The 14,550-nt window shown below is 38.4% G+C and overlaps 1 protein-coding gene across 1 annotated transcript; it reads right to left on the bottom strand.

The window, feature by feature from the left end:
- Positions 1–13,002: 13,002 nt before the first annotated feature.
- Positions 13,003–13,860, bottom strand: LOC145994024 (peripherin-2-like). Its single transcript, XM_083130106.1, has one exon. It carries the CDS (start codon positions 13,858–13,860, stop codon positions 13,003–13,005), a length of 858 nt encoding a protein of 285 aa, XP_082986232.1.
- Between the last annotated feature and the right edge of the window lie 690 nt (positions 13,861–14,550).

Below are 14,550 nucleotides of genomic sequence, written 5' to 3'. Positions count from 1 at the left end.
CTGTTGCCATTTTTGTAACTCTCTTTCCATATCATCCCGTCTAGCATAAGGAACAGGGTAAGTGGGTGCTATTATTGGCACATCAGTATCCAATTGTATATCGTAAGCTTCCACATTTGCTCTTTTAGGTCTGTCAGAAAATAAAACTTGGTATTCGAGAAGAAGATGAAATAACTGATCCAAACAATCAGATGGAAGAGTATTGTTCATGTACGCTGCACGCCGAATATCTTCCTCCGAAGCGATGTCAGATGTTCCTTCAATTTGTGAAGTGGTTGAAATTGGTAATTTGCAAGAACGTACTATTCCCTTCATTGACGGAAAACTTTCTTCAGATTGCACTAAAAACGGAGCAATTATTTCCTGACCTAATGAATTCGAAAGCATGACGGTTGCGTTGCTGTAATTTATAATCGCCTTATATTGCCACAAAAACGGCGAACCCAAAATTAAATCAGCGTGTAATTGTTTGACAATATACAGTCCCATGTGGAAAAACTCATTTGCTATTTGAACTGTTACATATTTGAAACCCATTACCTTTATACGTTGATCTCCTGCAAAGCAAGCCAATTGTATTCCTTCTAATTGTTCCAATTTTGCTCCTGGTATAATTGAACTTAGAATTGTCCAGATTTTATAATCTAATAAATTACACTGACTTCCAGTATCAATTAAACAATTTAAAGACAGATCCGCAATTTTTCCTTGTATTTCTGGATTCTCAATTTTTGGTATTGGAGTACCGTTTTCTGACATAATCCACTCTGGTTCAGAATCGTACCATTCTAATAAAAATGCTACAGATAAAACTTTATCTCTGGTAACGCCTAAAGATTTAATTTTATTATAATCCTTCAGACATTCCTTAACATGTACTAAATAAGGGTTATTAACTCTACCATCCAGCTCCTTTGCATTTATTTGTGGCAAGGTAAATCGGAGCATATCACCCTGCCTTAGTTGTTTAAGTAGTTAGAAGAATGTGCACTTGTGGTAGTAGTAGCAGTCGGAGTTAGGTGTTCCATATTACGCTGCAAGTTGGTGCTGCCTACTGTAACACTATTTTCCTGTGAACTATGAGATGCATTACCATACTCTATTGGTTGTTCATTGTAATTTCCAGTTCTACTATATCTTCTGTTATCAGATGTTGGGGTATTGCCAAGTCTGAAATTCGAATTATTTACGTTATTATTAATTCTTTCAGACCTTACAAACTGCCTTCTTGAGGGATTGCGTTCAAATCTTCTGGGAGATGGGCGATAATTTACATTGATTCCTGCATTTTCGGTCTGTGTTGTAGAATCATAAGAATTCCGCTCCACATTTACTTGCCTGACGAAGTATTTTGGTCTGTCGAAACTTCTCTTCTTATTAGCCTTGTCATCAGAATCTGTATTATCACCGGGCAAAGATAAACTTTTATTCTTTTCGCTCGAATACAAATCAATAGTCCTTAATTTCTGCGTCAGTTGCTTAAGATCTGTAATATTATGGCAGCCCACATTCTTTGAAATTGACTCAGGTAGCTGCTTCAAAATCATCCGTATTACTTCAATTTTGTTTGGAGTTTCCACAAGGTTACAATAAGCAGAGTACGTTTTTAAAGCGTATGCTTCCAATGACAAACCTGAAGCTGGGTTGTATTTTCTTGATCGTAACAATGTCAACTGACTTTCTAATAACTCATTAGATGCAAACTGATCAAGAAATTTATGTACAAAGTCCTCATAAGAAATGAAACTCTTCTTTTCACTGTTGAACCAGTAAGCGCCTACATTATAAAAACACTTACGAATTATACATAATTTATACTTGGGAGGAACACCAATTATGTTTAACATTGTAGTTAGTTGTTCGATAAATTCTCTAGCAGACTGTTTTGAAACATCTCCTCCAAAACGTGGCAATTGACTGAGTTCACTAACTCGTGAAAATCTATTAGAGCATGTATCAGACTGATTATAAGAATTCCATGTAGAATCATTATTCAGCCACATCGGGTTATAAGTACAGTTTGTTCTAGTACAAGGACTATGATTTACATTTAAGTCATCAGGAAACTGATCATGAATTAAGGAATGACATGTACTTTGACGTTGGCAACCACATACTGAAGTTTCAAGACCTGTGAAATTGTCTTTATTATCACAAGCAACATAAGTTCTAGAAGGTATGGAATTTCTGTTAGATGTAGAACAAATTTGCTTTGATGTGTCTGTAGCACATAAAGAACTAGATGCATTATTTTCAGTATCACAAGTATGTACGTGCTTATTATCATACAGTAAAGAGTTGTTCAACGAAGAAAAACATGAATGGTTATTGAGTGAACATGTACAATTGATTTTGTCAACAGTAGGATTGCTATTACTAAATTCAGTATTATCTAAAACACAATGCCGCAATGCATATGTATTCTTGCCCTGTGAAGTGGAAGCTTTAGCAAATTTATTTCTACTTTTATTGTGAGCAGATTTGCCCTTGCACAATTTGGTTACATTTTCCTTTACAGAATTCACTTCAGCATCAGATGTATCATAGCCGGAAGAACATGTATGAAATGTTTCGCATTTATTGTGTTCACTAAAAACGACGTGCTTTATTTTAGAATTTAATCTTCTATCAGTTTGGCATGCTATGTGCCTATGTTCATTAACAAGTGCATCAACATTACTTAGTTCTTTATCTGGTTGTAGAACGTCTCTAACCATACTAGTACAAACAACATCGCTTTGCTCTAAGTTAATGCATTTCTCATTTAAATCCTTAAGCATAGAATCAAATTCTTGCAACTTTACCTGTGTATTTGATACGTGTTGTTTTAACTCATCATCATGATGGTCTAGTTTTGATTCAAGATCACTGACTTTCGAATTTAATAAAGTTACTTCATCATTTATACGTTCATTTAGTAACCTATTAGCTGATTGACAAGAATCAGAAACCTGCTGCAACTTATTTTCTACATGTTGGAGTCCTTCGTTCAGTTTTTCAGTACTTTGCTGCAACATAACCAATTTTGTGCCCCAAACTTCACAGTTTGTTTGTAAACTTTCGCGCAGCGTTTCAGCGTTCTGATCAAGTCTATCTTGTAACCTATTCTCCAAAGCTTCAGTGTTCTGAAGTAACCTATTCTCCAGCGTTTCGGTATTCTGGAGCAACTTCTCTTGCAACCTATTTTCCAGAGCTTCAGTGTTCTGAAGTAACCTATTCTCCAGCATTTCGGTATTCTGGAGCAACTTGTCTTGCAACCTATTCTCATGTTGGGCCAAACTCAAGTGAAAAGCAGATAAAATTTGGTCAATATTGGGATTTACTGTATCCAAGTATGATTTTAGAGTGAATGGATTGAATTCTGGCTTGCATGCCTTACAGTAATAGTCTTCTTTCATAGAGCTGAATATTACCCAGTGAATAACTGTAAGACCCCTACAATTTACGTGTTCCCATTTCTTGCATGACGTGCATTCTATCATGCGAGTGTCAGAAAATCTGTCCTTACAACAGAGTAAATCTTCCATTTGCTTACCAGAATTGTCCTCTTCGTTGCTTACTTCAGCAACATCACTGAGATCCGGTTGAAGGCACACACTACTTCGAAGCACGTAAGGCACTTCTCTTTTCTTCATTGTAGCTTTATCAGTTCAGTTCGTATCAACTTACAATTTTCGGATCCTGGCTCTAGGTCGCCAATTTATTGCAACTGTCCCCGGTGTGGAGCAGTTTGTTGCAATATTTTAAATAATAATAACTTTTCAAATGTTACTTAACAAAATTAGTATATTAAGCAATTTCTACCGTCACTATCGTTACGAATAACAAACAAAATAACATCAAAATTGAAAAGAGTAGCACAACAGAATTTTCTTCATTCTTTTCAGATTATGCTCACAACTAAATAACAAAATATAATTGTAAAATGTCTTTAAATTAAAGAACTGTTGCACCTGGCAGAGGCTATGGGAACTGGTTATCTGTCAAGGACAAAGGTTGCGGCGCCAATTTGCAAGAGAATGTGCTGGTTAGTTTTGGCCTTGGACGCTGTTATAGAATTGTGACCTCCAAAAACTTTTGCAGGTATGTTTTAACTCAGCGTTTTCTGAATTCTCATCTGCTTTGTATAGGTTTTGATATTAGCGGTAAATAAAACAAATGTGAGCTTTTATAATGCCATGATTTGTTTGTAAAATATGTACCGCAGAGAGCGAATATAAATTGAAGAAGAAAAATAGCGTGATGGTCTAAATATGGGCTATGACATGAGATCTAATGTTCAGATCACATTTTCAACAAATGTTTGTAGTTTTTCTTAATTTCGATTTTTGCTATTCCGCGTGATTTTCAAAACAACAGATTATTCATAAATATGAATTTTATAATGTTTTAGCGATAAATGACTGTTTTTTGTGATATTGCCACTAGTAGCCCATATTTAGACCACAATTTTGAAATACATCATTTTACCATTTTTTGGAAATTGCTTTTTTTTAAACAAGGGAGACCTTCTATACTTTAGCATGCTTTACATTTAAGTATATATTTCATAGATATGCATTTTAAAGGCAGGTGCTTGGTATATTAATTTTTTTCCTCCGAAATTGACAAAATAAAAAGGGGGCCAATATTTAGACCTTTTCCTCTAAATGTTGACCCATGAAATAAATTAACCCATCAAAATATGGTAGAAATATTTTGTTTAAAGAAACTAAATGTACAGGATGAGCATGAATCGTTTCCTTAAGAATAATGAAAGGCCCACGAGCGAAAGGGGTTAATGACAATGGAACACACACTCACACTGACCTGACGCTGCTCACTTGGCTTTTGCCGTTTCGGTCTTTATGTTGTGAATTCCTCCTACTCAGAACCTGTGGCAATAAACCCTTTAAAACCATCATTTCATAGCACACAGCGCAGACAATTATGACGAAACATTTTATTTCATGAAAATCGACCTCAATATAACGCATCCTTATCATCATCAAAAAGCACAAACCGACTCTTGATATAATGAGGAATAACACCGTCCCTCGATATGCGAAATCGTCACTCGTTTTCATAGCCTCTAAAAACTAATTTGAACCGCCTTCATTTGGAATGGCTACGCCCCCGTCCCCCCGCAAGTTCCGTTTCCTCGGCCCTCCATAGCTCTTCATTTTGCTGCAGTCTCGACCTTCTGGTTTTCTGCGCCAATCGTTTGAGAAATTTATGTTCCTTTTCTCTCTCTCTCTCTCTCTCTCTCTGCCTTTTTCTAGGGCTCTTCCAGGATTTTTCTAGAGGCAAGGTCAAATAAAATTCATCTCACGCATTCAATTAGCATTTGAAAGTCTTTTTCCTCGAAATATGATAGGCTGCTGTATCTTAAAGAGTACCTTTGCACCGCCTGAGTAGAGCTGACATAAATGACAAGAACTGCCGTCAAAGAAACACCTCTAAAAGGAGCCACTGTAACAAGATTCAAATTTCCCCAATGCAATTGCCCAGCTCTTTTTGTTTTATGGCTTTTCTCCGCTGTTTGGTAGCTGTAAATAATTTTAAAGAATCTATTTAACCTACTGCGACTATTGCACTGTTACTACAATAAGGCTGGAAGATGGTTATACGCAACGCCATCTGCGAAGAGTTGAGCATTCTGCCGTACGATTGTAGAACGAGCGCGCTGTTGCTAAACCGAACGTCACGAGAAGTGACGGTGAGTTGTCTGCTACATTCCATGTATTTCTCTGGACAATTCAGTACTGCCAGGTTGTGGCCAAAAGACAAACTGACCCAAGAACATTGTTTTTTTTTTCATCTACCAGTTCCCCCCTTCCCTTCATAGCAGTTGCCAGAAATTTGGGGGAAGGGGGAAATGTTCAAGTTTTATTCAGCATTCAAGGAATATAAACCAATAAATATAAACCAATTTATTTCAAGTTTCTTATTATTATATCCTCGTGGACACTTTTCTAGTCGATCCAGCAGAAGAGTGAATTAACTATTTTTACATTTATTACAGCTTGTGTACAGTCTTAGAAAAAAATACCTGGGCCACGGGACGTAGAATTTCGTAACGTCTTAAAGCCTGTTGTTTATGCAACCCAAATAACAAAATATTCGCTTAAGTTTGCCTGGTGATTCTGAGTTCTCGGGAAGGATTGAGCTTTGATAGCATGAGTCACATGACTCGTGCCCCAGCCACAACAAACAGCTGGGTGCTACGATGCCTCCAGAAGAAAATTTCAGGAACTGGTTTCTTGACAAGACCTACTCGTAAAGAAATACTGTTCTTTCAAGTGATATTAGAGTCATTGTCAAGAGGTTCGCTGAAATGATGGTTCTCATCACAGACCACATGCCACACGTTAATTGTTTAAGTCCAGTTCATGCACTGGACCTACAGATTAAATGGGATCCGAACCAAATGCCTCTCTATTTGGTATTGAATTCGGAAGCCTTTCATTACATGGCGAAGACGTTACCACTACGACATCAGAGAGGCAATGGAACCCCTTGAGAAAGAGATAAGCGAAAATTGCTACGTGACAAACCATATTTGCCCGTAAATTTTAAAAATAAGACAATATTTTGTACTGACAGTTTCTAACCGTGGGAGAGGCATATATTTTTTTGTACCATCGTCCATTTCACGAGTTTATAATTCTTCCTCACCGACACGAGTAACGCGAGTGGTAGAAGAAAAGCGAAGTAAAATAACTGAAACAGAAATAAAAGGAAAAAGCGAAATAAATTTTATTCATAATATTCTGCAGTCACTTGAGTTGTATTCACGGGATGCTATCTTTAAAGAAAGCCGTGGTCTCTTCCTTGTCTTTTTTGCTTTCTTTGTGCTCTTGCTTCCCCCTGTCACGATTGGTCTAAAACTAATTAATGCGACGTTAATTAAACAATCCAAACAAAGAAACAATGCACAATCAACTGCACAAAACAACATTCCAAATGTTTTCGAATCGGAAAACAATTGAGATGCTGTAAAATGACTTAAGATGCAGTAATAAAGTGGGAATTCGGTACCGTATAGAATTAAATCGGTAGAGATAGTGTTGTTTTCCGATCATCGAACAGGGAATAAAAATTATAAAAATAAATACGATGGAAGAGTACTTATTTCATCTCTCACGAAATATCCTACAAAACCGGAATATATAAAATACATGTATATTCATTCACATACATTTTCGATTTCTATATTTAACTAATCGAGACCGAGAACGGGAGAGCAATTTTCAATTCGACAAACCGAGAGACGGAGAAACTGTCAAGTCTCGTTTCTTCTTGGCACCTCCGTAATCGAGTTGTTCTGTTTGTCATTGACTTTGTATTGGCAATTATTGCCAGTATTCTTCCCCTGCAGGTAAACCATAACGATGAATTATGATGAAATGAAGCAGATAAAAGGGCAAGAACAAGAAAGTCATGCCTGTTCGGGACTCCAACCCAGAACCTTATGTAACGAGATTTGAAATTCTGGAGAAGGCGTCCGTGTTTCGCTTGGTTTTCTCTTTCCTCTACTTCTCTTATATTATCATACATGTATAATAAAAATGGATCTGATACGATATGTTGCGATTCATAATTATGCTGGTTAGATGCTACAGATGTGAACTCCAACCTGCAATATATTATTCCCTTTTGTTTCGTATCTGGTTGAACATGAAATTTTCTTACACTGTGACAATTTCTTTCTTAGTTTTGGTTTGGTGCACAGATATGCTAATCTGGACTCGACCTTCAGTTTAAAGTGGGATACTAACTACTATGTGCATCCACCGTGTATCAAACCCGGGATCCACTGATTACAAGGCGACGACGTTATCACTACGCCATCGAGGAGGCCCCATGACAAAATGTTATTCACTCGATCTCTACCATAATTTATTTCAGCATTTACATTTTCGATTTCTTCTTCTTTTTTCCTTTTGTTAACTACTCTTATACAACTCTTTTTGCGTCTTCGAATTTCTTCTTGTTTCAGGAAAAAATAATACATGCAGGCTCTATAAAAATCCCCCGTTCAAATAGATAAGACGTTCACTCTCGAGAACTAATTTACATGTTTATCACTAAAGTAACCATTAGGAAGGAAACTATTGAAATGGTAACTGATATAACTGCAGATGAAACAATACTTACAGCCACTAACGAAATATCTATTCTTGTGTAGCCTCACAGACAAGTATCTGGTGAGTCATTCACTCTTGCTGACTACGGGCGAAGGTCACTGAACTAAAGGGTGGTGGCAAGCAAGCAGGCTTCTGCTCTACCAAAGACGAGGTCACGTGTTCCAGTTATCAATGGCGTACGAAATAAGGAGGAACACAGCTATCTGCCGTATGTTTTGGTCCCGTCATTGCACTTTATCGTCGTGGCCTTGAAGTTCCCTCAGGGCACTCCTACGTAAAGGCTTCTCAGCTAGAAGGATATCTTCCCCATTGAGTGGAGGAAAAGTGGGTGCGTATAGAGGTCCTTCAACTTTCGTATTATTTTTCATTTCAGAACCCGTGCTGTATCGTCGACTTAATCCAATCTATCCGATGTAGGTTTTGGGTTCTGTTTCTGTTCGGTTATTTCACGTTGTCTTCCTGCTTATGTTATTCGCGACGAAGGTTCTGGATTCGATAATCTGGACAATAACGGGATTGTGTTAGTTGCTTGATTTGGTGTCTTAAGTCCACTTTATGTCCTGTTAGGCTAATCGTGAATGGACCTATAATTTAAAGGGGGATCCGAACCACTATGTTCCTCCACCGAGTATCGAACCCGGGATCCCTTAATTACAAGGCGCCCACGATCCCACTGCGCCATCGGGGATTGTGTTCGAAACGAATGAATCAAATTTGAGTGATATGATATGCAACCATTGGAAGACTATTGAAAGAAAAGCTATGGGAACCTGCCAGTCTTTCTACTGCAGACAGGAAACCATAAACATGGAAGAGAAGCTTATATTCTATGAAACCTGACGCTATGTGCTCGAATACTGGCTAAATATAATCCATAGAGGCATAGCAACTTTAAACAACCTCTTATATGATACATATAGGTTTAAAAAGGTCAAAATACAAAGATTGTGTGCGCCTCACTGATGGCGTAGTGGTAAGGCCTTGTAATCAAGGGGTCTGGGGTACGATACCAGGTGATCGCACATAGTGGTTCGGATCCCACTTTAAACTGTATGCAGTTCAGATTAGTCTATCTGTGCCGGTGACTCAGTCGGTAACGCGTCTGTCTACCATGCTATAGGTCCCGGGTTCGATTCCCGGCCGGTTCAAGCCCGGGAACTTTTCTAACGTTGGAAGCGGCCCCAGCGCCCACCCAGCGTCGAATGACATGGGTACCTGGGGGAAACCCTGGTGGTAAAGGCGGTCAGGGGCGTGATGCTGATCACATCACCCCCACTCACGAACGAATCAAGAAAGTGTGGGGCGGCGTGATGCTGATCACATCACCCCCACTCACGAACGAATCAAGAAAGTGTGGGGCGTTACCCCCACACCCCCTATACGCCTTCATGGCGTAGCGCCAAGCACAGGTGAGAACTTTACCTTTTTTTTTTTTGCATACAGTGGACTTACAACAAAATTTCAACTTGCGATAAAGATTATGATAAGGTATTAAAGAATTGGGTCTAACAATTTTTTTTTATTGTTTACCAATGACATTATTAACTAATATTCTTAATTTCAGTTTCAAGATGAAATCGGCTACGAAATAAAAGGAGTGGGTTCATATTTCTGTTACGAAATTCCACTTTTGTAGTAGACCTGTGCCGCACTAAGTTGTGACAATAAACAAATCTGAGACACTTTCAAAGTATTAAATTTCTATCTACGTATTTGGGAAAAATCTTTCAATATAATACTTTTTTTGGACGCGTCAAATCATAGTATTTAATTCCTGTTTTAGCAGCTTTAAGAAACCTGATTTTTTTGGGGGGGGTTACAAATGCCCTTTCTGCTCCCGTCAAGTTACGCCTATGACAAACAGGAATTCAAAGTAAAAGACTGTCCCGACTAAATCGGGAGACACGTCTGATAGATTTACAATTGGGAAAATCATAATTAAGCGTTTAGTTGAAAACAACCTATTTTCATATATTGCATGCAGCTCTACTTTTTCTGCAATGTGGATCAAGAACTGGGGACGTGGAGAAGCACAACACTCCACGTAACCAATAGTCACGTGACCCTCTTTGCTTTCCTGTCATGTTAACCTTCGCGTGGAACACATTTCTCGGTGATAAGACAGGCAAAATCACCCGATCATCGAAGGGTGCAATATGTGTTGCCTACCCTCCTGCATTACTTGCTCCTATTAAAGCCTTATGGGGAAGAACTTTTTTCCATGACTGTACTGCATATTCATCCTGTATGTATTTAGTTATATGTCAGACAATTTATTCAGATAATCGCCGACCGGATAATATTGTCATGCAGTCAGTTGATGATTACCTGCATATCAGAGTGCATATTTATTCCATTTGTTATTAACTTTTACACACATCGTTCAAGAAACATCCTTAAAAGTTAGGAGGAAATTTTAGTCATAAAGTTTATGTTGTGTGACCTCCTCTCACATAAACCTCTGATTTTTAGAATTCTTAAAACTGAGGAACTGTACTATATTAATCAACTTTCGCAAAAGGTTCATTAATTTTTCTGTAGACCGAGATATAAGTTGCAAAATGCAAGACTAGCGAGCCAATTTGCAAAAATGAATGAGTGAAACATAAATTTGAGTGTGAAAATTCTAATAATTCATTACGAATTTTTTATACACATTTGATGCTTTTCAAGTTATTATTATTAGTGTGTATTGATCTATTTCGCCGAAAGAAGAAAGATTTACTTGCAAAGAGACCTACGTTCTTTTATGTATTTCCCGTTCACACTTCAATCCAGCGATGGAAAATATATTTCCAAATCAAAATGTTCAATTCGTCACTTCGTAAGTAATGAATAACATTAGTCTCCAAAGCCAAAAAATCAAAATGAGATTTAAAAGCAAAAATTCAGGTGCCGAAAGTTAGACAGTCTATACATATAAATAAAATATAAAAACAATGCAGTACATATGCTTCTGTTCTTTTTAACCAAACGGGTTCTATTCCCGGTGGAGGCATATGGTGGTTCGGATCCCACTTTAAACTGTAGGTCCAGTCCCGATTAGCCTTACTGTGCATGAAGGGGACCTTAAAACATCAACTCAATCAATCAATTTTTAACCACACAACAAATAATGACACCGTCGCTATTTATAAATAAAATAAATCAATTTTGAGCAGTCCTGGCCCAGTAAGTAAGGACATCTGACTGCCATACGGGAGACCCACATTCGATTCCCAATGTGAGTAATTTCAGGTGGGAAATTTTCCATCAATGTTACTGCATGGAGCGGCTGTTAAGTTCACCCAGACTCTAAGAAATGGTTGCGTGGAGAGGGGGTTAAGGCGATCGTAGCTTAGTACTCATGACACCACCTCCACAAATGCCCGAGATTGTGATTACACTGGCTGTCAGTCCAGCGCCAGAACCTCGTTAGCCTATAAATTGCAGTCCACGTGGATGAGAGGTTAACATTTGAGTGCTTTCTGAAAATGTCACTTCTTCTTCTTCTTTATTTTATGGCTCACACCGCGTTCGCAGTTTTTTAGCCAAAGTTGCCAAGTTCAGGTTCTATTGTTAATATCTATGTTCCAAACTGTTGTTGAATATCATTCACTTTCTTCGAAACACTAAGTCTTCCTGTTCTTATAGTATAACAGTTTTTGAGGTTATTAATTTAAATTATAATGTGAATCATCATGTTTGTTTAAATAGTAAACCTACGTTTTCTAGCGAAACTATAAAGAATCCAAATAACTGCAGTGCAAGGTTCAGATATTAGTGTAGATAAGGATATCGGAAATGGTACCTGTGAATGTTGTAAGTTTTTATAGAGAGAGTCTCGGTATTGTTGTCTTAAGGGACATTCAAAAAATAAATGATTAAGTGTTTTATTAGCCTCTCCGCAATGGAAGAAAGTTGATGGCACAATCTTTAAACGAGCCAAATGTTAATTTACTAATACATGAGCTGTTCGCATTCTTAATATAAAAAGAATCACTGCCCGAGGTAAATTCATGTTTTGGTACCAAGGTCTATGATTTCTGACTTGAGCATTCCACTTATAGGATGTGGTAAGTTCTAGCTCTATTTTGCACCACTCCTCCCACTATTTTTGTAACTTATATTTTACTCTGGGTAAGAGATCTGTATAAGGTAGTCGAAAAGGTGTTACATAATCCTGGGTTCTCGCTATTTTTACATTTGCACCTACTATGTCATGATATTTATTTTGATTACTATGCGTACGGATGTAAGTGAAAACCATTTTCTGTCCTTTTTGTCGAAGATGCTTCATCGTGCATAAAATCAAGTATTCAAATGTTGTTAACTTGTAAGCAACACTGCCTGTTCTCGACAAAGCCTGCAAGACGCTCAATGCATCAGTGAGGATTAGAGAGTGGTTAATTCTTAGTTCTAACACGTAGAGGAGCGCTTGATATATGGCATAACACTCAGCCGAAAATATTGACGTATCTTGTGGTAATGTAAATTTTTTAATTACATTGTACGACGGGATATAAAATGCACAACCAACTCCATAATTGGATTTTGAACCGTCTGTGTATATAATAGTCCACTTATGCCACAATTCTTTATAATAAAATGTCACTCTTTACACCTCCGCAGAGAAATAATAATCAATATTCGGTTGAGAGCAACAACGGAGCTCGCTAGTGTTTTCTGGTAGCTGATTCCAACTGACAGAAAAAATACAAGAAGTTTGATTTGTGGATTTTGATACTTAAATAATCATGGATTCTCTTGCTTTTTTAAGGAATTTTGTTTTACTTCGTGACAAGTTAGATAACGTGCACAAATTAGTTAATTTGTCTCTTTTCATTGCACAGTTTGAAAGATAAATTTTTATGGATTGATTTGATTATAACAGTTATGGTTTGGAACCGAATATCCAGGACGTCAGATAACCATCTTGGTCTTTTCCCTCGCGCGCCGAAACCTGGGAGGTTTGCAGCAGCCTTGCCAGAGCAGCAAGCGTAAACTCCAACAGGGCAGCGACCAGCAGGAGAAGGGCAATGCAACGGAAATTCCTCTGGACGCTTTTCGCCACGGGCACCAGACACCCTTCCACGTTCACGGTTAGGTCCTTCCCAGGGTCGAAGCTGTAAACTTCCGACACTTTCGCCAATCCGTAATGGACGCAGGGCCTCAGCTCGTCGATCTTGCAGCAACTGAACGGAACACCGTCGGCGACAATGCTTCGCGGTGTGACCGAGTCGTTGGCAACTGAAGCATTGGAAGTGGAGGACGGCGCATGCGCATTTGATTGCTTAACGGTTTCGTTGGCCTCACGGTACCAGGGCTCATGGAACCAGTCCTTGTACGAATCCACGCCGCAACATTGGAAGTCGATTTGCAATAGGTCCATCTGCTTCTTTAGCGTCCCGTCGTTCCTGTACGATTTCATCGCCTCGCGGATACCACCCTCGATGCTCTTGGTCACGTTATTCGAATGGCGTATGCATATGAGGGCGAAGCACACGATCAGCACCCCTGCCAGCAAGGGGGAAACCACGTGGACGAATTTGGTCTCGGGATTGAAGTTGTTGTTCTCCCTCCTCGCCAGGGATCGAACTGTGATACCGTTGAGTACCACGCAGATGATCACAGTCGCGAACAGCATCACCGAAATGACGTACTCGATACCCCAGGACAGCGTGCTCCTGTAAGTGTCCAGATACATTTGAATGAACTTCGAGTAATACAGCAGGATGCCAGCGCACGTCATGCACAATATGTAAACCAGTATCAAGTACCATTTTAGGCTTGCAGTTTTGCGTACACGCACTCTCGGAAACGCCATTTCGGTTTACAAGAACTTCTCAGGTCGGAAGGTACAAAGAACTTCTCTTCACCAAGTAACGGCTGCTCTCAGTAAACGCGACATGTATTGTTGAACTTTTATTTATTTATGGCTAACAATATCTAAATAAGGAATTATGCAAAGGAGAGATAAATTGCTCCACATATAGCTACGAATGAATGAACGTTTTAAAATTTTTGTGCGTCGGCACATACGCCTATTTTGCACCCTTCAAAGTATACGAGGAAAGCATCCTCTTATCTACAACCCTTATCTTAAAGTTATAAAAGGGGTGTAAAGAGCCTTTTGTGAAATGTTAAAACTGCAGGGTTGTATAGGGACCTGCACAGGACGAACGCAACACGTTAGAAAGATAAAGATAAAATTCCTGATAGAAGGTGTAAGATCCTCTTCTCAAGAAGCTAAAAACATTTGTTAAAACACTGTCATCTCCAAACGGATGATATAGAGTTGGGAAGATACTAGAAATATTAGGTATAATAATAATAATGATTATGACAAATAACAACGATATGTACAGTCAGAATTTAGAAAATGAGATATAAATATGACACTTGTGATTTGTATGAACTGCGTCAGAAAATGTTCATCGTT

The sequence above is a fragment of the Lepisma saccharinum genome, chromosome 10, assembly GCF_977018435.1.
Source record: "Lepisma saccharinum chromosome 10, izLepSacc3.1, whole genome shotgun sequence".
Classification (NCBI taxonomy): Eukaryota; Metazoa; Arthropoda; class Insecta; order Zygentoma; family Lepismatidae; genus Lepisma; species Lepisma saccharinum.
The sequence above is the reverse complement of the archived record's forward strand: the minus strand, read 5'-3'. Positions and strand labels throughout refer to the sequence as shown.